The following is a 27,859-nucleotide window of genomic DNA, read 5'->3' as shown; positions in this document are numbered from 1 at the left end:
CATCAAGGAGGGAATGTCAGAGATAGTGCAAACACTGTCACTGACCATGAGGGAGGGAATGTTGCAGGTCATTGAAACACTGTCAGCATGCATGAGGGACGGCATGTTGGAGTTAGCTGCTGCAATAAGGGAACACGCCCAGACCCCGTGCACATTGACAGAATCAACTGCTACTCCCACTCCAATCCCCACACCAGCCCCTGAAGAGCCCAAAGCCTGGCCCTCCAACTTGCCGCCTAGGCCTTCCAACTTGCCACCTGCCACCGTCGCCCCCGTAATCCCCCTCCCCTCCCCGCCTCAACAGGTGCGCAGTACCCGAAATCTTAGAAAGAATAAGCTTGGTACCAAGCACAGAAACACTGCGTCACTGAATGTGGGTGGGTGTGATGGAATGTCCAAGACCAAGTGCAGTGGGCGGTCTTAGAATAAGGTGGAGGAGAGATGGGTGCAGCCTTTCTTTGCTGCTGTTGCTGTTATTGTTATTGTTGTTACTGTTGTAACTGTTCTCAAATTAAAAGTTTTTTGTAAGTTATGTAAATTTACAAGTTTAAAAGTTTGTAAGTGATCTTAAAGTTTTTAAGTGATCTTAAATAGTGATCTTAAAGTAAAGTTTGATACAAGAATAATTTTCTTAAAGTTAAGTACAAAAGAACTGTTAAACTTTTGAATAACATATATTTTACATTAAAACTGAATCATTTCCATTATTTGTTCCATTTATAACACAACTTTTGGAACTCAAGAAGAATTACTTCCATTATCTGTTCGATTATTAAAACAACTTTTGAAGTAAACAAGAATAATTTCCATCATTTGTTCCATTAACACAACACATTACGGAACAGCTTCAAACAGTAAACATGCTCCATGTGGAATAGTTGTCGCTGAGCCCGCAGGCAGCAGTAAAGCATTCACGGACGTCAAAAGTAATTGGCCTCGAAAAATCGTAATGATGTCAGTTATGCCGGCGCAGATCGCAGGGGGAAGCTTTGAAAAAAATAAATAGACCACAAAAAACGGCGCGCGCCAAAAAAGTGCAAATGACCTGGGAAAATTGAGCCCCATATTTTTATTACCTGGAGATTGAATTCATTTTCTAGCACTTTTTAAATCATTAAAATGAAATGATCCATCCTAAAGCTATGATTGTTTAAAATTTGTAATCCGGAATAAATTTTCTGTGAAGAAGATTCTATTAAGCACTGATTAGCTTCTTTCATTTCAAGAGAAATGTTACATGATGAGTGAGTCATATTTTTTTGATATTAGGAATGCCACACTATTGTTTCAAATCCATGTTTATACAAGTCTGAAGATAGTAAATTGCTTTGATGTCTTTCTGATCCAAGCGACAACGAACTCTGACAAATGTAGGAAAAACTGGGTCACCGCTATTGTAAATTCTAAAATCGGACAAGGGGCGGGATGAGACAGGGTAAGAGGTGGGGTGGTGGGCTGGAGTTCTGCGATTTGCTTTGCAGATGATGAAAATTTGTCAAAAATTTAGCAGCTTTGATAATTAATGTCTGCACGCCATCAGGTGTGGGAGTGAGTGGATAAAGTAAACCTTCATTTAAAAACAGTCTAACTTTTGGTGTCCACTTTACATCTCAGAAATTTCTGGCATTCAGAAACATGACTAGGGCAGGATAGTGGGAGCTTCAGTCTGGATCTACAAGTCTGCCACTGGACTCCAGAAAGCAGTTTTACCATAAACACTGGGAGCCGGCACATGGATGCCAGGCTTCTGGAATCTGAACTAAAAGAACAACATAAAAGCATCTCCTAAATCTAACCATTTAAAGGTAATCCTATGCAAAGGCGATGGTCACGGCTATGTAGATATCTATGTGATTGTAATGTGGTAAAAAAAATGGACTGAGACACATCATGAAAGGCAGAGGGCTGAAGAGCAGGCAGTGTGTAGGAGCTGGATGGGGAAAAAAAGCTTTTGATGGAGTGCTGGTAATCTGGTTGGGGTTTCCACTGCGCTTGTGTTTATAAAATGCTGAAGTGGTGTCTTAAATGAGGACTATGTTGAAGGAGGAAATCAGAATACATTGATGGATTCCCACAATCCATGTGATGGTTGCTGTTGCCAGCTTTAGTATCAACAAGTTACATTTGTGTAGCACTTTTCATAGAAAAACATCCCAAGGCACTTCAGGTGTTTATATTATGGAGTGAGGTAACGCATTGGGCATGCAACTGACTCACAACAGGAAATCTCACACCTAAAGATTTGCCAGATATTAATAGCTGTGTTTGTCTACTTTTCTTGTTTATTGCTCACTTTCTTTCTGTCAGAGGTATAAAACGTTTCTATCTTTTTGTATGTTTTCACCTTTATTTTCAGGTAGCTTAGAGTGGGCAACCTGCTCCCAGGCCTTTGCTGAAGCTACTTTTAATCCCCAGCCAGTGACCAATAACAGTGATATATAATGACTCTCTTCTGCATTGTGGCAGACCTCTGTCCTCCTCGCCTCTGCACAGCAGTGTGGATGAGACCAAGAACTCAGTAAAGTTGATGGTGGTGGTCGGGAGGAATACTTCCTTTCTCCGCCCTGGTGCTGCAATTTACCAGGAAAAAGAGCAAGGGAGTTCTCTCCAGTGTCCTGGCCACAACCAACATCACTAAAACAAATTATTTGGTCATTATCGCATTGCTGTTTGTGGGACTTTGCTGTACTCAAATTGCTACCCCGTTTCCTACTTTACAACAGTGGCTACACTTTAAGAGTATTTCATTGGTCACCCTGAGTTTGTGAAAAGTGCTATTTAAATACAAGTCTCTTTTTTTCTCCCTTGATTTAGACTCTCAAACCTTATGACATCTTACAAGAGGCATCTACTGCCTTTTTCTCTCCCAAGATTTTCTTCAAGAAGTTTCACTTCCATTTAAAAAAATATTTAATACAATAACAATAAAATCCAAGAGGCCATGGAGGGATGTTAAGACGATGACATGGATTTTGAACTTGAGACACTGAGGGATGTGAAGCTCATGTAGGTCAATGAGGATGGGGTAATGGACATAAACATTTTTTTAAACCCAGTGAGGTATCTACTTTGCTTTAGATTTTGGGTGGGGATCCTATTTTTACAAAATGAATAATCCAATTCACTATCACATCATAGAGTGTTAACTGATCTGGGCAACATCATTGAGTTAAAAGAAAAAAAAGACTTGCATTTATATAGCGCCTTTCATGACCTCAGGACGTCCCAAAGCACTTTACAGCCAATGAAGTACTTTTGGAGTGTAGTCACTGTTGTAATGTAGGAAACACAGCAGCCAATTTGCGCACAGCAAGCTCCCACAAACAGTAATGTGATAATGACCAGATAATCTTTTTTTTTCAAATTATGTTGATTGAGGGATAAATATTGGCTAGGGCACCCAGGATAACTCCCCTGCTCTTCTTCGAAATAATGCAATGTGATCTTTTATATCCACGTAAGAGGGCAGACAGGGCAGTACTGCACCAGAATGTCAGCCTAGATTTTTGTGCTCAAGTCTCTGGGGTTACATCAAGCGTACAGCATAGAAACAGGCCATTCACTCCAACTGGTCTGTGCCAGCGTTTATGCTCCACATGAGCCTCCTCCTACTCTAATTCTTCTAACTCTATCAACAGAACCTATTTATTTCACCCTCACGTACTTATCGAGCTTCCCTTTAAATCCATCGATGCTATTTGCTTCAACTACTCTTGTGGTAGTGCATTCCACATTCTAGCTCTGGGCAAATGAGTATTCAGCAGCTAGTGGCACTTATGGGCTTGATATTTTTTTACATGTTAACTGTTGACCTTGTCACCTCTATGATGCAACCACTTACTTTCGCAGCCCACCATAGCCCATTTTTGACATCTGCTGTACCTTTAAATAGCACAGTAAGAGCCTGGAGCACCAATGTCACACTTACAATTCACTTGTGAGTTGGCGATTCATGCAAATGTCTTGAATGCTCACAATTCAAGCGGGAAATTATTTAAGTGGAACTTTCTACATATTTTAAACCTTGCTTGAATCGCAAACAATTAAAAATCGGTAAATCATGAATGTTGATAATGCTGCAGAAGAAAGATGCAGGTAATTAAAATGTTTTGAATTTTCTTGGGAATAAAAAGCATTAGAATAGATCGATTAGAGTAAAATAAAAATTAAGTTATAATAAAATGGGGGGAAAAGATAGCATGTGCAAGCTATTAGACTGGAAAATAAATGGAAACAGGTTTTGTAGAGTTTCTCCTAATTAAAATGGGCTTCATAATTTATGGACAGTGAATAATTTAAAATATTTTTTTCTTCTGTTTTTTAAGACATTTTTCTGAAAAGCTTCCCTGTCAAAGTGTCCCAACTGAGGGAGAAATTGCTCATACTACGAGAAGAAAATGGTGGATTAACAAATGAGCAGATTGCTTCTTTACGGAGGTAAGGTTTCAGAGAAAGGGATAATTATTCAGTTGCACCATTCAGGAATGATGGAAGAGAGAGGGAGCTGTATGGCTGCCATTGTGAGTGGTGAATTACCCACATACTGGTTTGAAAACAAGACTAATTACCTTAATTTACCAGATCTTCAAACCATTGTTACTACTTATTTCACTCAGTCTTCCTTCAACAATCTACAGTCTTTTAAAACCCACACTTGATGTTATCTCATCACTGTTACTTCATTTATTTTGTCTTACAGCTGTCCTGCACTCAGTGGATTTTCTTTTTAATTTGTTCTTGGAATGCGGGCAACTCTGGCAAGTGTAGTACTTATTGAGCATCCAATGTGAGCATTAAAAGTCAACCATATCACATGAGACTGAGGCCACACAGTGGCTAAACTGTACAGGGGTACCAGGCTCTTTTACCTGAAGGATATTAGTGAACCATGTGGGTACTGGCAACAATCTGGAAGTTTTGGTGGTTCCAGAACCCAGAAATTACCAGATATATTGAATCCAGTTTCACAGTTTGCCATCGTTGGATTTGAACCCCCGACCATCTGAATTCCAAGCCCAGTACCACAACCATTAGGCTATCACACCCATACCCTCATATAATGATGAGGTTTGCTCTTTATCTAATATCTTTAAAATGGAGAGAAGGAAAGAAAAGCAAAAATGACTTACATTTATATAGCGCCTTTCACGAGCACCCGACGTTGCAAAGTGCAATACAGCCAATGAAGTACTTTTTGAAGTGTTGTCACTTTTGGAAACATGGCAACCAATTTGCGCACAGCAAGCTCCCACAAACAACAATGGAGGCTTCCTTCATATGAATGCCACCGACCCGAAAAAAATCTACGAAAGTACCTGGTGGTCCTGGAGGAAGGTAGGATTCCGGTCAGGAGCCTAGATTCGCTGTGCAGCCCACGGTGAGATGTCTTCCAGATAGGTACGTATATATGCTGGAGTCACGTGGGCCTGGACCACCAATCACGATGCAGTATTCTCATTGATAATAATGGGAATTCCGTTTTTACGAGTTCACATTAAAATCAATTAAAATACACTCCTAAAACACTGAAACACAGCATAATGAATAAAAAAATACCTGCACATATTTAAAATTAATTATAATTAATTGTTTTAGAAAAAATACATTTTGTGGGGAATTTTTTTTAATGTGTTTTAATAGGGTTAAAAATAAACTTACCTTAGTGGTGAAAGTTTTTAATATAAAAATGAATGAATTATTAACTTTAATTTTTATATGATTTAAAAGTGTTATGCTGGTAAAAGTAGGTTATATACCTGCTTTTACCAGGTGTAAAAGTTTGAAGGACATTCGCTGGGCATGAGTTGGGCAAATAGGCCAATCTCGGCCATGCAGATATCCTTCGCCTGTAGATTCTGTTTAGAGAAATCTTGACACATTTACGGCGCATGCGCATTGTGCCCCGAAAACTGGCATTTGCGAGGCCTCGCCAGATCCGTGCGCATTTCATACAGACCTGGAGAGGCCAGAATTTCTGGGCCATTGTGATAATAACCAGATAATCTGTTTTAGTGATGTTAATTGAAGGATACATATTGGTCAGGAGAACAGGGATAACTCCCCTGCTCTTCTTCAAAATAGTGTCATAGGATCCTTTACATCCTCCTGAAAGAGCAGAGGGCGTCTCGGTTTAACATCTCATCCGAAAGACGACACCTTTGTCAGTGCAGGCACTCCCTCAGTACTGCACTGGAGTGTCAACCTAGATTTTTGTGTTCAAATCTCTGAAGTGGGACTTGAACCCACAACCTTCTGACTCAGTATTAAAAGAAGTATTAAATGGATCTGATAACATTGTGACATGGAAACAATTTTTCTGGGTGTTTCACACATTTGTATAAAGTGAGTTGGAATGACAGTCATACTGAGTTTAATAAAAAAACAATTCTAGCATTGAAAAACTGTTCAATTTATGACTGATTTTTATCTAGAATAGATAGAAAATGAGTTTCATGGAAACTTACTGAAGCAGTACCACTCCCAGCAAAATAATCTATCACTCAAAAAAAAAAAAATGGGCTTGTCCCACCAATGCTGGAGGATTTCACAAGATGACCACTCAACAGTGCAGTGCCTAAGTCCACTCAGAGGACACTGGTGTCTTCATAATATCTAATGAAAGGTCTAACATTATGGAAAAGTGAAATCTAATCCAGAGCTATACTGTCACTTGGAGATTAAAGGATCAATGATCCTGAAACCAGTGCATCCCTTCTGAATAATTAAACATCAGAAAGGGAATGCTTAAACGAGTCTCGTCATCAGTATGGCTTTGAACTATTGAACAAGAAAGTGGGACTTTGGTGTTGGGGGTCAGTACTATGGGCTAGATTTTCCTCAAGCAGTTTTGTCGGCGCACTGACCTCAAGCACGCCGACTTTGCGCGCTGGAAACGGTGCCGGGAAAAATTCGCCCCATCCTGGCCGCTGTGTACAGTCCCCGGAGTCCTGGCGTGACGTCGATGGTGAAGTGGGCGGCGGAGCCAAACGCCCGCGCCGAAAACAGTGCCGGCACCTTCGCGCATGTGCAGTGGTGCCAGCCCCGACATGCGCGCATGCGCAGTAGAGAGAGAAAACTTGGCACTCTGCCATTTTTAAAGAGCATCGCAGCCCCGATGAAAAGCATAGCAGCTTCTCCCATCGCTCGGCGGGCTCTCCACACCCCTGCCCGCGATGAAACGCGCAGCTGCAACTTCTCTGGTGCGTCTTCCCTCTCCTATCCCAGGCCGAATGGCCTCACACACAGGCTGGCCCGCTGCCTTACCCGGGCAGACTTTAAAATAAGGTAGGATTTACTTATTTTTTTTAATGTATTTTATTGGTTAGAGCTTTTCCTTGCAATGTTTGCTGCTTGGTTGTTGAGGTCCTCTCCAGTTCCTTTCCCTCCCCTAATATCTGCTGATTGTGCACTGTTTTTTCTTAACTGCCCGCAAGGTTTTTCAGAGCTGGCTACATATGCTGACCTAAGTGGATTTGGAGTAAGTTTTTGCTGGCCAAAATGGCATAAATGGTCAAAACTGGCATAAGTGTCTGGGAACGCCCCCTTTTGAAAAAAAAAACTGACCTAAAAAAAATCATACCTAACTGACTTACTCTGGAGCAAATGTTTTGGGGAAAATGGCATTTTCTAACTTACGCCAGAAAAAACAACTTACTCCAAAAAAAGTCATGGCCAGTGTTTGGCCCTATGAATGGTTAACACTTATGCCATAGGATTCCTACATACAGTGGGTGTTGCATTCATCATGTTTTTTAATAAAATATGTGTAAAGCTTGAACTTTTAACAGATCTGTGAATGAAGCAGCTGTAAGATGTGGTATTCCTATGTTTCAACTGTGAGAAATGTAAATTTATGAGCTGTAATGACAAAATAGCGCCGCATTGCAACAAAAATGCTGCAATGATCTTTTTACTCTTCTGAGCTGCTAATGAGCCATTTCACCCCTATGAATTTTGAAGTGTCCAAGGATCTAGCTAAGGAATGCACAATAACATTGGGAAAAGACGACAGCAGCACAAAGCCAGTTTCACTGGTAAGTTCTGGACGGTTATGGAAATACTGGAACAGATTGTAAATGATGGACAGTTCTCCAAATGTGTAAAGAAAGCTTCAAGCATAGCAACATGCAACTGGCAATGTTAATGCTCTGTTGTCCACTCAATAAACCAGGCAGGAAATCTAGAAGATGATGCACAATTTAATGAGAAGCACAAAGATAAGATATGATACTGTAAAGAGCCACACAGGACATGTGAGCACATGATGGAAAGTTGTAGTTCTCAAAATATTTGCAAAAATATACTGCACAGACACACAAATGCTAACAAGAATGTAACAAATAAGTAAAGTGAAATAGCCAGATTGTGAAAATTGTATAATATTATGGGCCCAAATTTAGCCCACTCGTTTTTTCGGCGCACTCACGTGAGATGCGCCAACTTCCTCGGCTCAAAACAGCGCCAAAAAGATGTCCCCGGATTCTGGCCGCTCTATTGACTCTCCCGGGGCTTGGCACAGCGCGGTGATTCCATTGGGGGCAGAGCTAGTGCCCTGCACATGAAAGATTGCCGGCAGCACTGCGCATGTGCATTGGAGCGTTCGCGCATGCACAGTAGCGAATAACATTGGCAATCGGCCAGTTCCCTGTGCTCTCCCACCCGCACCTATCCCCAGCTGAGTGGCCTCCCGCACCAGGCGACTGGTCGGCCCGCGTTCCGTTGATTCATGCAGCCAGCAGCCTGTGTCTTCTGGGAGCCCAGCCCAGCCAGCCTGTGTCTTCTGCATGCCTGTGGCCAGTTCCCTGTGCTCTCCTGGCTGGTTGTCCCGCCCGCACCTATCCCTGGCCGAGTGGCCTCTCTCATCGGCTGGCCCGCTGACTTCCCAGGCCCGAGTTAGGAAGTAGGACTTAAGTTTTATTTTTTATTTCGTCTTGATGGTTTTTATGCTTCTTGAATGTTGTTGTGCTTTGTTTAGCACTTCCCTTCCCGCCCCTATATCTGGCTACCTGCCCTGATTTCTGAACTCTTCAAAGGTTTTCTGTGCGGCCACAAGTGGCCACATACACTGGCCTAAGTTAGTTTGGAGCAACTATTAGCTGTCCAAAGTGGTTTAATTGGCCAAAACTGGCGTAGGTGGCTGGTAACGCCCCCTTTTGAAAAAAACTAAACTAAACTCAAAAAATCCTAATTAACTGACTTACACTGGCGCAAATTGAATGTGCAAAATGGGGATTTTTAAGATACTCTAGAAAAATCAAGTTGCCCAAAAAAATGGAGCAACTCCTAGGCAATTTTAGGCCCAATGATTGGAGAGAAAATAAACTGTAGGATAAAATCACTGTGTCTCGAACCCATTTTCTCATGCTCAATGGCAAAACTACCAAGCAGCAGGACCCCAGATCTGTAGGCACTCATGATATGTGAGGAAAGAATGGTAGATTTATTGAGCACATATAGTCTGGAAGGGATTGATTCAGTTGAGATTGGAATACCACAAATAAAGTGGTTATGTAACACATTAATCAGATATTCTATGATTTGTCTGATATGTTACATCAGCATGTCTGTACACGTTGTTTATGCACAAGCAATTACTGCAATGCCATTACATGCACTATTATCAATATGGCAAAGTTTCTTGCATACTCACAATATGCCATCTTTTCTCTTCACAGAGCTAAGGAGAACTCAGTCAGCCACCTGCGGACCAATTGTCACCCCCAGTTGAAGCAGGCACTATCACAGATATACACTGTGGAAGATGTTGATACTGATAAGTATGAGGAAGCACAAGTTGAAGCATTTGGCATTTGAAAGCAGTCTCGATAATCTGGAGGAGTCCAGCATTCAGAGCCATGTTGCTATGTGCCACACGAGCACATAGCAACACCAATACAACTGCAGTGGAGTATCAGCTGTGGCTCATTGGGTAACACACTTGCCTTCAATTCAGACGGTTGGTGGTTCAAGTCCCACTCCAGAGACTTGAGCACAAAATTCTAGGCTGACACTCCAGTGCAGTGCTGAGGGAGTGCTGCATTGTTAGAGGTGCTGTCTTTTAGATTAGACATTAAATCAAGGCCCCGTCTGCTCTCTCAGGTGGACATAAAAGATCCCACGGCATTATTTCAAAGAAGAGCAGGGGAGTTATCCCTGTTGTCTTGACCAATATTCATCCTTCAATCAACATCACTAAAGAAGATATCTGATCATTATCACATTACTGTTTGTGGGAGCATGCTGTGCGCAAATTGGCTGCCGCGTTTCTTACATTACAACAGTGACTCCACTTCAAAAAGTACTTCATTGGCTGTAAAGCGCTTTGGGACATCCTTTAGTTGTGAAAGGTGCTTTTTAAATGCAAGTGTTTTTTTAAATATTGGTGAGGAAGGGCTAGAAGTGGCGAAGGCTGATGTGGGGCCAACCTCAGCAGGGAGGGGGGACCTCAGTGTGTTGCCTGATGCCACTGAATTGTATCGGAGCACAGATTTTATTGGGTCTTTTCCAAATACAGGTTGTTTACAGCAGGAAACTGTACTGAGGAGTCACTTGTCACTTGTCTCCTTGCATTTGAAAGCGATCTGGATAATTTGGAGAAGTACAGCATTCAGATGCTTGCTGCTATGTGGCACATGAGCACATAGCAACACCAGTACAACTGCAGTGGTGACCTCAGTAACGTAGGTCCATTGGAAAAGAAAATCAGCCTGTTTGTGCTTCAGCCGTTGACCAATTCCACTCCCGTTGTGTCGAAAAGATGCTGTTAGTTGCCTAAAAGGCAAATAAAACATGCAGCACAGAACAAAAAATGTCGAGGCAATTCTGTGATTATAAATATGTCCAAATGGAAATAATTATGCCAATACCAACACTTGCTGTAAGAACTGGGCAATGAGACGCACACTTATCTGAGTGACTGATCTGCTCCTGGTCTTTGCTGAGATATATAACTGGGAGTATGGTAATGTGTTTGATGTCCCTCTGTGAGTGCCTGGGTCCATGTGGCACGAGTAATGCATTTAGATATTTCACTGTCCCTGCAGATCCAAAGAAAATAGATTGCACATCCTAATCACAATCTTCCTGGTGAGCCTGTGCTTCTTTAGTAGTGGGGTTTGCATCATCACCAGGCAGCTGACTGTTGCAGTAGACCTGCTCCCTGGGATGATACCTGTTGTGACTCATACGCCTCCCATGGCTTCTGTGCCCTTGGACCTCCCTCTCCTCATGCTCCTCCATGAAATGCCCAGGAATGGCTGCTAAACCCATGTATCTGGTCATAAAACTCCAGTGCGAATCGCTGCCCTCATTACTCCTCAAAACACTTCCTGCTTGTAATCCTCGCTCATGCCAAGTCTGAATTTCTGTGAAATACTTATCTTTCAATGTGGCTTTGTAGTTGTGGAATTATACATTAGGCACTCCTTCTTGACCAAAGTATTAATGTTTCTCATTTTTTTTACAAGCATTTTTAACCACCTTTATTGAAGAGTAGTACCAGTCAACATGGACACTAGTAGCCATGTTCTCTACCACTCATACACATCTACTTTTCCAATAAACCTTGTGAACGGAGGAATGTGTAATCTCTTTTTTTGTAAAATTTATTTGAACAAATATTCCTATTTGCAAATTTCACAGGGATGACATCACATTCTGATTCTCACTACTGCTTTTCCTTTCAACATCATTTGAAGAGAGTGATCGAAACATAATGATTCTGAACTCATATCTCACAATGAAAGACTAATTAACACGCGCACTGCTTCCAACTGCACGGTGCCAGCCCACAAAGGAATAGAGTGTACCACTAAACCCATCTTTTTTGTCTCTTTACCTAATTAATTTTTAATGTATGATATAAACTAATATATTATATGCCGACGGGATATGATTTATATCCCATTCTGACATAAAGCATAACTCACTTGGGACTTTGCTTTTGAGTAATCAGATCAGCCAGCTTATTAGATATAAATCACATCACACAGAGCTACCTAATAAGAACATAAGAATTAGGAGCAGGAGTAGGCCTGCACCATCATTCAGTAAGATCTGATCATGGACTCAGCTCCACTTCCCTGCCCACTCCCCATAACCCCTTATCCCCTTATCCACTACACATATCAAGGGGCAGACGATATGGAAGAAAACTCTCCTCAAAGTGAAAATAAGCTTCAGGTGACTTCATGTTCAGTGCAGCAGCATGAAGAAGGAGCTTGTGCCAGATGCTAATTGTTTCCTAAATAAAAAGAATGCACTAGCAAGCAGCAGCCTCAAAAAGGCAATGGTCATGTGCAGCTATGGCCCTCGGAAAGGCTGCAGAAAATACAGGGATGCTACTCAAAATCAGGTCCTGAAAATCAACCTCCCCACCGCCCGCTAACCCTGGACCGCTTCTCCAACTCCAGACTGTAGAGCAGTAAAACAAAGCTGTAGCCTGGCCCAGACCAAGAAATCCCCAGTCTGACTTCTGCCCATGTGCCACCGAGTAGGAAATCCATATTGGAACCACTTGGCCACCAGCATCAATCCTGAGCACACCAGCTGATCAGAGAAACTTGGGAGTAACTACAGATAACAACTCCCTCACTTACAAGGAAGCAAAATCTGGCACCATTCACACTGGAAAAAAACTGCCTCTACAAATACATGACTTCAGTGACATTGCCAATGAAGATATAGAATTTCAGGATTTTCCAACACACAATTTCCAGACAAAGAACGGATTGTGACTAAGGCAAGAGTCAAAGGAAGGTTTTGCATCTTCAACTTCGCCATCCTCTCTCCAAATTGGTATGCAAGGCTTTTAACAACATAAAAAGTAAAATAAAAGTCTGGAATACAGGCAGTCAGTACAGGATGACGTAACCTGTCATCAGTAACTCACTCAGCAGAAACTCTACTCTTGACCAATGTACCCTATCATTTTTTTTGCCCCGTGTGGCTCCTTTAACTATTTGGCCATGGATTATGCATTGGATTGTCAATGATTTTTTTCGAGCTAGCCAGACCAGAGATGGAAGGAAACTGAGTGATTTACAATGGCCTCATTTCATTTCCAGCAATTAAGCTGTCTGTGCTTTCCTTAGGTTTACAGTGTTGTTCACGATATTAGCAAATTCCATGACTAGTACATACATCATAGTGAAATTTTCAGTAGTTCATCAGCAGGTAATATTGTAGGTTCTTCAGCACAAACTGATATTCCTTCAGCGATTAAATCAAGCGGTCAATAGCATTATGACAACGGAAATGACCTACTCAAATTTCCATGATTGGATTTCTGCTGTTAACTCACTGAGTATCTTCTGTATACTTCAGGTTGCAATATATGGAAATGAACTTAATGGGCAGGTATTAGAGTTTCTTCGAAAACCTACTTTCAATCAGTTTTCTATCTTTTATAAGCTTGATTTTATTAATTGCATTTCAGAAATGTAACTTGTGTACTTGTTTTATAAATCAGATATGTTCCCACGCTGGATGATATTGAAAAGTACAAAACGTACAAAGGCCCTCAGTCTGACCTCCATATTGTTGACCAATATATGATGGTGGTAAGTAGTCTTATTTAATCCTGTGCTTTCCAGCATTAACTAAGTTACTGAACAAATAATTAATTATGAAATGGATTGTAGATTATAAGAAGGATGGAAATACTATTTGGAACAGTGTTCCAGTATTGTTGGGGACAGTGGGAGTGTTACCTGTGCAAAATGTTGAGTTGTAAAAATATGTTCAATAACATGGGCTTTGATATTAGACCTCCGGAATGGGTTTTGCTCCATTGCTATTGAGAGGGGCAAGAGAGAAGTTTCAGAGGTTGCTACTGGGGATTATGGGACCACGTCAGGAGGAGGATGAGGGAGAGGAGGATGAGAGAGACGAGGAGGAGGATGAGGAGGAAGAGTACGAGGAAGAAGAGGACGAGGAAGAGAAGGATGAGGAGGAGGAGGAGGAAGAAGAAGAGGAGGAGAAAGAGGATGAGGAGGAGGAGGATGAGGACGAGGAGGAAGAGAACGAGGAGGAGGATCAGGAGTGAGGGTGGAGGCAGCGAGACTGTCACTGGGAGAGCTGTGGTCACCCTGGTCTGAGGCTGGATGTCTAGTTGCAGTCGGTGGCAGAGTTCTGTGATGGGTTCATCAGGCTCCGATTTGCATGAAAAAAAACCCAGATCCCCATAGCTCACCACATCTCCATCATACCATCCCTGTCTCACGCCATATCACATTGTCCTCCTGGGTGCAAAGCTGGAATGAGAGACACGGCAAAAGATTCCAAACACAATAAATGTTGTCTATAAAGAGATTACAATTATTTACATGAATACTATTAACTAATCACCTTTGTGCAATCCCTTAGTGCCTGTCATTTGTGTTCCTTTTCCTGCTCTGGTGCTGCTACGCAGTGCACCCCCAGTGGCTGCAGCATGACTGGTGAAAGGCAGCGGAGCTTAATGGGGGAGACTTCAAATGGCGTTCCAGGCCAATCTTTACCAGCTTTGGACCTAGAAAGCCCAGCTGTAGACTGCACCACTTCAAGGGCGGCAGCAGTCTGGGTTGGGTGGCTGAGCGGCAAGGGCAATGGCGGAGTGACAGTGATGGGAGTAGGAATGCTGCCATCCTGAGAGAGAACCACAGGTACCTGTTCTGCAGACCCACGGTCACTCCCCCGGGGCGGCGCCTCAGCATTGCTAACAATCTGTTGGAGTACAGATTGGTGGCCTGCTGCGATACTGTGAAAGCCCCAGTAGACGGTGGTAGACCCAGCCACCGTGGCAGCAGTCAGAGCTTGGGTGGCATCATGCTGAGACTGAATGAGAGCAATATGCGGTTCCGCTGCAGCACTAAGACATTGGGTCACTTCTGCCTGTGCTGCAACGGAAGCTGTGACGTCGCTCATCTTGCGCGCCATCACGACAAGGTCGCCACGGTCTCTCTTGGAGTGCACCGTCATTTCCAGACTGGAAACCCTGGACTCCATGCTCTGCGCAGAGCCCTGTCCAATGTTGGAGGCGGACCCCTCCATGCTGCTTGCCATTGTCGAGAAGCTGTCTGACAGCTTTGCCATTGCACCTGTCATTTTTTGTGAATACCCATCGCCCTTCTTCTGAAGGCCTCCACATCGAGGTCCTCATCTGAATCCTGTGCAGCAGAACTCTCCCTCCACGGAGCTGGCCCCCGACCGACCTTTTCCCCCTGACCTTGCTGCACCCCACTCGTCCAGCCTCTAAAGAACGTCTAGTGCCAGTATCTGAACTGGCGTCTACAAGTGACAGATGCAGTGACACGGTGTCTTCTTCTTTCTCCTCTTCTCCCCCTCGCTCTCTGCGGTACCCTTGGGGACAGGCTGCTCGGGTGCTTGCTGATTATCTGAAAGCAGAAAGGCACTAGTCAGATTATGGTGATGGGAGGGGGGACAGGAAGGCAGAAATGCATGCATACAGCATGAGTAGCTTGAAAGTGAGAAAAGATTGTGGGCTGAGGGGGAAGTGGGTTGTGAGAAGAAGGATTAGGAATTAACATACCGTTATTTTCCCCAATGTGGTCGCTGTCGTTGGTGGCCACAGTGCCGACAACCTGCCGCCCAATGATCTGCAGCACTCAACTCTCCAGATGGCTCAGTTCTTTAATGTCAGCTTAGCCCCCCCCGCCACCACCACACTCCCCCCTCCCAGCCTGCAAGAGAAAGGGAAGTGTGTAAGTAAATGTTGTGCAATGTGTTTGAGTGATGTGCCTGTCATAGTTGAATAGCTGCTGCCTGTGTGCAAGATGTGAGATGTGGGTGTGAGTGTTGATAGAGATTGTTGGTGGGTGAGTACTCAGGTTATGGTGTATTGAGTAGTGTGTGAAGCTTGTGGTACAGATGTAGTACAGCATTTGTTGAAGCCTTCACGCACCCTGAACATCGCTGTGAGGTCGTTGAACTTCTTCCTGCACAGGGCGTGGGTCCTGGGGACCACAGTGCTGCCTGTGAAGTGGTGCACTACCTCCCCTCTATATAGTGTGGCAGATATGTGGCAATGGCCTCCTGCCAGTTGGCGGGTACAGGACCACCCGCCTTCTGTCCACCGCAAAATCCAATGCCTCCAGAGCTTCAACGCAGAGCCTCTAGGCTCTCTCCCTGGGGCGACGATCTGCCAACAGGATTTGTAAAGAACTATTCCTTCTCCTTGGTGTTCTTATGGCTGTTGAGGCAGCTGCACACTCAACAACTTGGAGAAACTTTTAAAACCTCTGGAGAAACTTTTTAAAAACTTGGAAAACTTTTAAAACTTCGGGAGAAACTTTCGGGAGAAACTTTTAAAACTTTGGAAGAAACTTTTAAAAAATGTGGAGGAACTTTCAAGAATTATTTTCTTTCAAAAATTTTTACTAAGGAATTGAAGACTGTATCCCAATATAACTAGAAAATAGTTTGGTGTGTTTTATCAGTATCATTTTCAGTCATTTGAAACCGGGTTACTCATGACTACGCCCGGCGAGCAGGTGAGCCTCCGACCAGGTGACCGAGACATCACCCCCTCCCTCCAGCAGTGGGCCTACATCCCCCCATTGGTGAACCTACATCCTTCCAGCGACGGGCCTCCCTCGTCGACGGCTGGACCTCTCCTTCCCCACTGGTGACCTGGCCACTTCGACTGGTGAGCATCATAGCTATGACTCTTCCACCCTCCCATTCCTTGCTGACCTCCCACTCAGAACTCCAACGGACAACTGACCTTCCTAATGCCTGTTCCAAATCAAGCCTTGGACCACCTACCATCAAGGGCGCAACCCAGCGCCAAGCTTGCGGCCAACATCTCACCATAGGCAATTGGGCTCATACAGCAGTGCCTGGTCTCCAGTCGTCTTGGACCCCCTTTCCACTGGACAAAGACCTTGCTCAGCTAAGCCTATGTGGTTGCCAGTGTGCAATGGCCATCCCACGTTAAAAGAACTCACGCACAGGCATCTTCCACTCCGTTTACATGAAATTCGGGACCTGGAATGTCAGGACCCTCATGGACAACTCCAACAGCGACTCGTTGAAACACCGCACCGCCATAGTTGCCTGGGAACTTAGACGCTTTGACATCGACATCGCTGCCCTAAGCGAGACCCTGCAGGCAGGGGAAGGCCAGCTCAAGGAACAAGGTGGAGGTTACACATTTTTCTGGAAAGGGAAACCAGAGGAAGAACGCCGCTTTCACGGAGTCGGCTTCATCATCAAAAACGAGCTGGTCGACCGCCTCAAAGACTCCCCCTGTGGGGTTAACGAACGCCTCATGACTCTTCGACTCACAATATCCCGGAACCAATGCGCCACAGTCATCAGTGCGTATGCCCCAACACTCGATGCAACGGACCGAGACCAAAGAGGGTTTTTACTCCAACCTCACAAAATTCCTGTCCCGCGTCCCCGCAGGCGACAAACTGATCCCCCTAGGTGACTCCCACGCCAGGGTCGGCAAAGACACAGCCCTCTGGGGAGGCGTGATTGGCAGAGAGGAGGTAGGGAAAGCCAACTCCAGCGGTACTCTACTCCTGACAAAATGTCTCGAACATGAATTTCTCATCATCAACACCTTGTTCCACTAGAAGGACAAATACAAGGCATCGCTCCAAACACTAGCACTTGCTCGACTATGTCATCGTCCGAGCCAGGGATCGCAAGGATGTGCGCATCACCCGTGCCATGATAGGAGCTGATGACTGCTGGATCGACCACTGCCTAATCCGATCCATCATTGACATCAACATAGCCCCAAAGCAGAGGGGACAGCAGAAGCAGTGACACAAAAAAGTCAATGCTGGGAGAGCTATCAACATTTGAGAAATAGTCGCGGTAACATTTCTGATCAACAAGAATGAGACTGCTAGCAAATGCCTTCAAAGAAATAGGGCTGTTTTATATTAGGATAAGATACATCAACGTTTAAACTAAGAACTTAACTCGAAATGAGTGAGATTTACTGAGCCTGCCAGTTCCCAGACGCTGTAAATATCTTTTTTCAAAGTGGTGGTTAATGGCAGATTTCTATTTTTCGAATTTTCTCCTGTCTGTTTCTGAAGGCACTAACTCATTTTGGAGTGCAGTTGTAGGTCTGCCAGCTACTTGTTCCTCAGCGAAGTGGCCGTTCTTCATGTATAAGGCTAGACAATAGGTTTTTGAGAGAACACGACGTGCTTGATCTTGTCCTCATCCAGTGTCCACACACGTACTTTGGTGCAGAGATCACTGGATGGGAATCTGGAGTGGGGACATTGGCTGATTTCCCCTTTTTTAGTCTGGTGACACGGACATCAATTGTAGTGGCCCCAGCTGACTCACCACGGACCAAAGTCGAACTGACAAAATAATGTCCTGCTGGCTCAGTATCCTAATACTAATTTATATTCTGTGCCAGAATCCAATGTGAGCATTGGCTTTAACAATAATAGGAATAGTGAAATTGAGTTTTTAATGGTGTTTAACTTATATAATTAAATTATAAAATGTTACATTAGGTGCTTCATTAACCATATTATGCATGCTATACTTGCTTTATAGATGTGCAACATTCCCTATCTGAGTCACAGACTGGATCTCATCCTTACAATACGAGAATTTCCAGAAACAGTTGATGACCTTCAGCCGGTAAGCACTGCTGTACAATGATAATGACGGTAAATGTGCATATAGCAGAAAGGAAATCTCCACTTCATTTGTGCTGTTAAACAAGACTGATATGTGCAACTAAGTTGAAGACAAGAGCTGAGAAGTTCTGTTCTTTTATGGGACATAAATCAGGTGATCCAGGAGCAGAGGGCTGGAGATTGAATCCATCGCCACTGGATGTCCATCCCTTCCTTTCACTCAAACGCCACTTTTTGGTGGGATACCCCACAAAACTCACCAGATACACCACTGTCACCACCAGCAGGAAGTACGCCCACATGAAGCAGGGCATTGTGGGCCCAGAATGCTGCATTCCAAATCAATCGATCCCAGAGAGATTAATTCCCATTTGAATTGGGAGTCCACCGTTGACGGAGCAGCAATGTAGAATCTTTCCAGGCCAGGAATCTTTGTCCAGACCAGCCTGCAGCCCCCTCTCAACAGCAGCAATGAATCACACCAGGTCAGTGGGGGCAGGCATTTCTTTTGGCACCACTACTGGCAAGTGCATCTGCCCCGAATATGTAAATGGCCTAACTCCAAGGTTTAAGGTGAGTTCACAGTGGAGACTGACTAGGTGGGTGGTGTATAATGTAATAGCTATGCTAGAGACGGAAGTCACTGGACTTCCAGTGATGCAACAGACCCCGTGGAATCTCTGTTGTACTGCTGTCTTGCTCTTTTCACTTTGTTGCTTTAAATGTCGAATTACACACACACACTTCAGTTGTTGTAAAGGCAGGATCGGGGCTTTTATTCAGACATTCATACTAAATAAACCCAGTATGAATGCTACTGCGACATTTCACAAAGGCAGCTCTTCCAATTCAGACATTCATACTATAAAAACCAAGTACGAAAGTTACTGAGACACAAACACTTCACAAGCGAACTTTCTGCTTGCTCCGGTTCCAGTGGCTGCTTGTGAGGCACGCACCTTCTGAAATTTCAGTATCTAGTGTCCAGTGTCAAACTCTCATCTTTGTACCGAAAAAGCCTTTGAACTCTTATTTCTTTGCAAGGTACATTTAGACAATTAACATGCAGACGATGTAGAATCAAAATGGCATTGTCCTGAAATCACAGCTAACTGCTTTCTGAATCGTTTAACATACAGACAATGTCATCAAATTATTATTCGCATAGTAACAAGGTACACTCAAATACAGACAATGTCATGAATTACTAGACACAATTCAGATTATTATTTGCATAGTAACAAGTTACACTCAAACACTCAACATACAGACAAATGACCAGTCCCAGTCATTTCAGTGGCTGAATATCGTCTAGCAGCCTGTTTTAATCCAATCTTGAATCTTCCAACTTTTAACCCTTTCGATAGCTCCGGACTGCGCCGAACAAAGCGTTTCAGAAATGCGGGCTTGTGCTCCCATAATCTCAAGCTCCAAATGGTGATTGTAAACATATTGGCCCGGATTTTGTGGTCAGCGGCGAACGAAAGTCATTGAACTTACGCTTTCCCATAGACATTCTGTAGGCTTTTAAACTGAGTTATGGTAATTAGAGAGCCAAAATAGTGCTACGCCCACTACAGGTGATCTGGGACCTGTGTGAACAGGGCAAGCTCAACCAATCAGATTGGAGAATCTTTACTGAGCCACGCAGTCTAAACCAGAAAGTGTAAGTTAGAATATTTAAGTCAATGTAAAATCATGCGCAGAAAGCAAAATAAAGAGAGGAAAACAAAGATGGGATTAACAAAGAGATTAAAGAGGCAGAAAGAAAAAGTCTAAACATTTTTTGATTTTAATTTAAAGAAAATCTCCAACAATAATTAAAATTTGAAGGAATGAGAATCCACACTGGTAAAAGTATATTTTCAGTACCAGTAATTTAAGACAGGAATTAAGACTTACCACACTATTAAAAAATCACTTACACTTGAATGGACAAGGCCAAACTTTTTCTGGCATTTTTAATGGGTAAGTAATAGGTAAGGTTGGCAGACAGGAAACAGAGAGTCGGGATAAACGGGTCCTTTTCAGAATGGCAGGCAGTGACTAGTGGAGTACCGTAGGGCTCAGTGCTGGGATCCCAACTCTTTACAGTATACATTAACGATTTGGATGAGGGAATTGAGTGCAATATCTCCAAGTTTGCAGATGACACTAAACTGGGTGGCAGTGTGAGCTGTGAGGGGACGCTAAGAGGCTGCAAGGTGACTTGGACAGGTTAGGTGAGTGGGCAAATGCATGGCAGATGCAGTAAATGTGGATAAATGTGAGATTATCCATTTTGGGGGCAAAAACACGAAGGCAGAATATTATCTGAATGGCTGCAGATTAGGAAAATGGGAGGTGCAACGAGGTGTCATGGTTCATCAGTCACTGAAAGTGGGCATGCAGGTACAGCAGGCAGTTAAGAAGGCAAATGGTATGTTGGCCTTCATAGCTAGGGGTTTTAAGTATAGGAGCAGGGAGGTCTTACTGCGGTTGTACAGGGCCTTAGTGAGGCCTCACCTGGAATATTGTGTTTAGTTTTGGTCTCCTAATCTGAGAAAAGACATTCTTGCTATTGAGGGAGTGCAGCGAAGGTTCACCAGACTAATTCCAGGGATGGCTGGACTGTCATATGAGGAGAGACTGGATCAACTGGGCCTTTATTCACTCGAGTTTAGAAGGATGAGAGGGGATCTCTCAGAAACGTATAAGATTCTGACGGGATTGGACAGGTTAGATGTGGGAAGAATGTTCCCGATGTTGGGGAAGTCCAGAACCAGGGGACATAGTCTTAGGATAAGGGGTAAGCCATTTAGAACTGAGATGAGGAGAAATTTCTTCACTCAGAGAGTTGTTAACCTGTGGAATTCCCTGCCGCAGAGAGTTGTTGATGCCAGTTCATTGGATATATTCAAGTGGGAGTTAGATATGGCCCTTACGGTTAAGGGGATCAAGGGGTATGGAGAGAAAGCAGGAAAGGGTTACTGAGGGAATGATCAGCCATGATCTTATTGAATGGCGGTGCAAGCTCGAAGGGTCGAATGGCCTACTCCTGCACCTATTTTCTATGTTTCTATGGGCCCAAGTTTCCACATGATTTGCGCCTGATTTTTAGGAGCAGCTGGTGGAGAACGGACTATCTTAGAAATCGCAATTCTCCACATTTTTTTTTCTGCAGTTCTAGTCAGTTAGAACAGTTTCACTTTGGAACAGAATTTTTTCTTCAAAAGGGGGCGTGTCCGGCCACTGACGCCTGATTTCAAAGTTTCCACAGTGAAAACGTACTCCAAACTAACTTGGAATGGAGCAAGTGAAGATTTTTGTAGAACTGAAAAAATCTTGTCTACACATTCAAAAATCAGGCGCAGGTTACAAATTAGGCGTCTGGAACGAGGTGGGGGGGGGGAGTGGGGGGAAGGGAAGTCATTAAATTCTATAATAAATCCTTATTTATACTTATACAAATATTATACAAATAAATCCAACCTGAATAAAAATTTATAAGCAAAGAAAAGATTAAATAAACCATCTTCCTACCTGTGTGAAAGTGCTTCAGCCAGGAAGAATGCTGCAGGAAGCCTCACAAGTTGAGGCAGCCGTTCGTTCGACGGCGGGGGGGAGGAGGAAGCCATTCCTGACAGCGGGCGGGCGGGAGGGAGGGAGTGCGGGCCCGACCAACCGACCAAACGCAGCGGGGGGGGGGGGAGGAAGCCGTTCCAAGCGGCGGGCGGGGGGGGAGGGAGGGAGGGAGTGCGGGCCCGACCAACCGACCAAACGCAGCGGGGGGGGGGGAGGAAGCCGTTCCAGACGGCGGGCGGAGGGGGGGGAAGGAGACAGTGAGAAGGTTGCAGGAAGCCTCACAAGTTGAGGCAGCCGTTCCCGACGGCAGGGGGGGAGAGGCTGTCGGGAAACGGCTGCCTCAACTTTCTGAGGCTTCCTGCAGCCTTCTCACTGCTGCAAGAAGCCTCAGTGCTGATCATGGAAGGGCAATGTGCTTTTATTAAAAAATGTTCAAAAATTAAACAGCTACAAAGAACTACAAAAATGGCCAAGTGCCAATGTTTCCTTCACACTGCGCGTGCGCGAACGCTCCAACGCGCACGCGCAGGGTTGCCGGCAGGAAAAAAACTAATTTAAATAGTACCCGCCCCCTCCCACTTACAAAATCGGTGCGAGTGGTAGGCTCCGCCCCCCTGGGCACCGCGCCAAGCAGACATGGAGCTGCAGGGCGCTCCAGAATCGCGTGTTTTTTTTCCGGCGCCGTTTTCGGCGCGAAAAACGGGCGCCCAGCTCGGAGGGGCGCCCGATTTTTATCATGTGGAAACTTGGGGCCTAAGTTTCTATGTTACCACAACTTCACTATGTTGCATGTGTTTCGATGCCAAGTCTCTCGGTGAGAGATCTTTGTAGCAAAGCTTGTGGGGAACTAGGCAGTTTGGACAGCAACTTGCTGGTTTCTGTGTTTAACTGTGCATATGCGGACGCTGGAAGTTGCTGTCCGATTTATTTCTTAAAAGCGGTGGGCACTGAGAGCCTCATCGATATTCTGACCGCAAAATCCGGGTCAATGTAAATCACTATTTAACTATGTGACTACACAAATTACTTTGTGGCATTTAAACTGCACTTTAAAAGAATCTGTACAGAACTGCATGTATCAAATAAAATAAATATAGACCACTTCTACAAAAAGCATGTACAGTTTCCCAAGGAGAAAAAACACATATAAGGAACTGTTTTAAAATGAGGTCACTGTATCCATCACAGCTGATTGATCCCATCACCAGAAATCATATACTGGGATAAAGTTCTGGTCAATAACATGACCTAGATTTTCCACTGTGGTTTCATTGTCGCAGGACTTTTGTTAGGATGGGCATTCTGCCCTCCCTTCTGCCTCAGTTTTGGGAGGATCTTACAGTTTTTCCACTTGAGCTAAGGGGAGGTGGGGGAGGAGGTGGTTATGCAGCAGCTTAAAGGAGCAGGGAGGGAGCTGTGACCAAAAGGCTTATTGGTTCCAATAAATAGCCACTACTCCGCCCGCTGGATGCCATTGTTGATGATCCATCCATCGACCTGACTCAACTTTGAGCAAGCATCTGGCAGAAGTGATGCCAGAAGATCACTACAGGCACTGCAGAGTAGGTCATAATCAGCTTAAATATTCACTCCCTCCATCACTGGCGCACTGTGCTAGCAGTGTGTACTATCTACAGGATGCACTGCAGCAACTCACCAAGGCATGCATCTGCCGCCCTTGTCCTTCTGGATGATGGAGGTCATGAGCTTGGGAGGTGCTGCGCCGTGCTGATGATGTCAGCGCGTCGCTGATCAACGCAATGTCTCTCCCCTTCAGTTAAAGGGGAGGGCCGCTGCGAATTCTGCAGATATTTTAGTTAGGTCCACTGGGCCACCAGGGAGGGTTTCGGCTGGGGCAGCGGCCTGGCACCCAAGAGGGGGTTCCAGGCTGCCTGTTGGCGGCCCGGCCGAACCTGGGGGCATAATTATCGAGTTGACCTGGTAGTCAGCCAACAAAAAAAAAATGACATGGCGGCGGCGGCAGTGCACCCTCCCCTTTTAGGGTGACCGTGTCGCCATTTCAAACAGAGAGTGTAGCGACAGCAAAAGCTGTCAGGCGCACCGGCCAGCGGTGGGCCTCCCCCACGGGGCAATTTCGGGTAAAGGGCAATTTTGCGAGGGGGTCCCCGCCAGACGGTAAGGGGATGATGCGTGCACGCTGTGGTGGGAAAATGGGTGGAGCGGTCCTGGACACTGCTCCGCTCCTGAAGTAGGGTCATTTCTAAAATGGCGTTCCTTCTACAGAGAGTCATTCCATGCTGCCCCGTGGTCGCTGCTTTCTGGTGATCAGAGTGTTGTGCTCATACTCTATTTATTTGTTACAGCTCACTAGACGAGCATTAGAACCCTATGGGTGCTATTCACAAGTGCTGTATTAATTCTGGTTCATGCCGGTTTGGGATACCATTTTGGGTTGTATAAAAGCACAGTTAATTGTTACTTTTCTCCTGGCTCAGTTTGTCAGTTATTTATGCGTACACAACACAGAGGCCTTATTGGGAGGAGCAATTTTGAGCCCCTAAAATCTGTTCCCAGCTTCCGTTTTGTCAAATATTTGTGTCTTTAACTTCTAGAAAACTCGCCTGTAAGAAAAATACTCTTTACTCTTACCAGGAGAATTGTCCTGCTGAAATGAATAGACATAACTTTACCTGAAGTCGCCTGTAATTGAGAAGACTTTTTCCAGGTTTCTCAATCATGGAATTTTCTTTGTACCCAGACTCTCGCCTCCCAGCAGTAATTTATGATGGGGCCTTGTGCTCAACAATTGTGCATATTGTATTGTTTAAAATCTGGCCACAGCGACCAAAAAATGTGGTGAATAAGCAGGTTTGCTAGATTATAGGCCACATTTGCCATCAAGATTCAATAACCCACCCATATTTTTTACAGGGAGACTCAATACTAAAAGATGTATGGTGGCAGAGTTATTTGACAGCTTTCATATTGATGACATTTAATAACAGTCTGTGGCAGTTATATGAGCAGTGAATTGTCTGTGTGCTTTACATTTTATTCTCTTCCACTGCAATCCAGTTTAATCAGACAGTAGAAGAGTTCAACGCTCGGGTTGCAGAAAACCATTTATTCCCCTCCTTCATTTGTGAGCCCTCAACGGATCCACTGCTAAACCAGTCCTAACCTTCACCCCCCCGCTCCCCCTTCCCCCCTACCCCCTACCCCCCCCACCCTCCTCTGTGTATTCGTGCATTACTTAAAGCTGAACGACTCGTGAGTGAGATACTAATCATAGCTTGCTGATTTATTTATTTTTAGCGAAGATCAGTGAGCAGAATTTGATCTGATTTCTGTAGGTTTTCTAGGCATTAAGGTGGTGAAGAGAGGATTTGAAATGTTGTTTTATTTATGAATTTCATATTTAACTTCCTCCCCAGTTTACTATAATGGTGGCTGGAGGATTCAATTCACACAAGTTAACTCCAGGCATTGTCACTACATTGGCTATGGAGTGAGGTAACTGAATTTCCTGAACACATTCTGCATCAGTAGTTTGATGCTTTAAACAGCTATTGGGATACAGCAGGACAGTTGTCAACAGATGTGTATGAGTTTTATTTGGTAAAAGAATGTTTTTTATTCTGCATTCTCCACATATTCTGAGAGTCGGCAATAAAAAATAAATCACATCAATACCATATGTATTGGTGTTGACATATGACCTGTTATTCCCATTCCACACAGTATCAGCTGTGGCTCAGTGGGTAACACACTTGCCTCTTTGTCAGAAAGTTGTGGTTTCAAATCCCACTTAAGGGACTTGAGCAGAAAAGATCTAGGCTGGCACTCCAGTGCTGCACTGTCAGAGGTGACATCTTTTGGATGAGATGTTAAACCAAGTGGACGTCTCTTTTAAGTGGACGTAAAAGATACCATGGCACTATTTCGAAGAGCAGGGGAGTTATCCCTGGTTTCCTGACCAATATTTATCCTTGAATCAACATAACAAAAAATCAGATTATCTGGTCATTATCACATTGCTGTTTGTGGGAGCTTGCTGTACGCAAATTAGATGCTGTGTTTCCCACATTACAACAGTGACTACACTCCAAAGTACTTCATTGGCTGTAAAGCGCTTTGAGATGTCCGGTGGCTATATAAATCCAAGTCTTTTCTTTTTTCCAAATGAGTTAATGGGATGTACCTATACATTAGTTAATTTTTACCCAGCCTCAGCAGTGAGTTATTTGACCCATGTGCCACTCACTACTTAAATTCTTGGATCTGTCTACGATAGATCAGTAGTGTAACTTTCTCCCTTTAGTAGATCATCGAGTTTCTGATAAAATTCTGCTTCACTTGCTGTTTTCAGAGCACATTGAAGAGAAAGGAAATAAGGAAGGAAAATAAAGGCACAGTATTATCTTGCATGGGGGCAAGGGCAGGGGGAAACAGGACAACATTAAAGTTACAAAGCAATGAGCACATCAAAGAAAGGATTGGGAGCTCCAATTTGGAGTTTTCGGACTCTGAAAATGGATGGCCTGCGGTCGGCTGAGATGATAAAATTCCAACCCGCCCACTTCCGGGTTTAGCGGAGGCGGGACAAGGACTGGGCAGGAAACACGCTCCCAGGTGGCGTGCTGGCCATTTAAATATTTTAATGAGGCAGGCAGCTTCTGATATAACCTGCTTTGCAGATTTAACAGTGGCCGGCTGAGTTTCTCAGGCCTCGGGGAAACCCGGCAGCTGAAGAGAGGCGAGGTTGGCTGTTGTTAAGATTCCATTTCAGGGGCTTCCCTCCTCATAAGTTATAGTACTTTGGTATGCTCTTATGTTGTGTTGAAAATGTGGAATAAAGAACATAGGAACAGGAGTAGGCCATACAGTCCTTCAAGCCTGTTCCATCATTCACTTGGATCATGGCTGATTTGTATCTTAACGCCATCTACCCGCCTTGGTTCCGTAACACTTGATAACCATGCCTAACAAAAATCTATCAATCTCAGTTTTGAAATTTTCAATTTATCTAGCCTCAACAACATTTTGCGGAGGGAGTTCCAGATTTTCATTATCCTTTTTGTGAAGAAGTGCTTCCTGACATCATCCCTGAATGGCCTAGCTCTAATTTTAAGGTTATGCCCCCTTGTTCTGGACTCCCCACCAGAGGAAATAGTTTCTCTCTACCTACCCTATCAACTCCTTTAATTAGCTCAAGGGTCTCAATTAGATCATTCCTTAATCTTGGGAGACTCAAGGGAATACAAGCCTAATCTGTGCAACCTATCCTCATAATTTAACTCTTTTAGCCCAGGTCGGATTCTAGTGAACCTGCGCTGCACTCCCTCCAAGACCAATATATCCTTCCTGAGGTCCAGTGGCCAGAACTGAAAAAGTACTTTAAATGGGGTCTAACCAGAGCTTTATATTAATGTAACGTAACTTCCACCCTTTGTATTCCAGACCCTTTATAAAATGCCTACATTCCATTAACCTTTTTAATTAGTTTTTTGTAGCTGTCCACTAGCTTTTAGTGATTTCTGTCCTCTGGACCCCTAAATCTTTCTGCTCCTCCACAATTCCTAGCTTCTCACTATTTAAAAAATACTCTGATCTATCTTCCGTGGGTTGTAAGTGGATGACCTGACACTTCCTCACATTGAACTGCATCTGGCACAGTTTTGCCCACTCACTTAACCTATCAATGTTACTTTGCA

The 27,859-nt window shown here is 44.1% G+C and overlaps 1 protein-coding gene across 1 annotated transcript in view; it reads left to right on the top strand.

Annotated features, from left to right (window-relative positions):
* LOC139276880 (uncharacterized) overlaps positions 1-27,859 on the top strand; it is a 129,563-nt gene that overhangs the window by 82,890 nt on the left and 18,814 nt on the right. The window contains exons 12-14 of the mRNA XM_070894878.1: positions 4,326-4,437; positions 13,469-13,559; positions 18,535-18,621. Of these exons, the coding sequence (XP_070750979.1) occupies positions 4,326-4,437; positions 13,469-13,559; positions 18,535-18,621 (290 nt within the window). The remainder of the gene's footprint in view (positions 1-4,325; positions 4,438-13,468; positions 13,560-18,534; positions 18,622-27,859) is intronic.

The sequence above is a fragment of the Pristiophorus japonicus genome, chromosome 12 (genome assembly GCF_044704955.1).
Source record: "Pristiophorus japonicus isolate sPriJap1 chromosome 12, sPriJap1.hap1, whole genome shotgun sequence".
Classification (NCBI taxonomy): Eukaryota; Metazoa; Chordata; class Chondrichthyes; family Pristiophoridae; genus Pristiophorus; species Pristiophorus japonicus.
The sequence above is the reverse complement of the archived record's forward strand: the minus strand, read 5'-3'. Positions and strand labels throughout refer to the sequence as shown.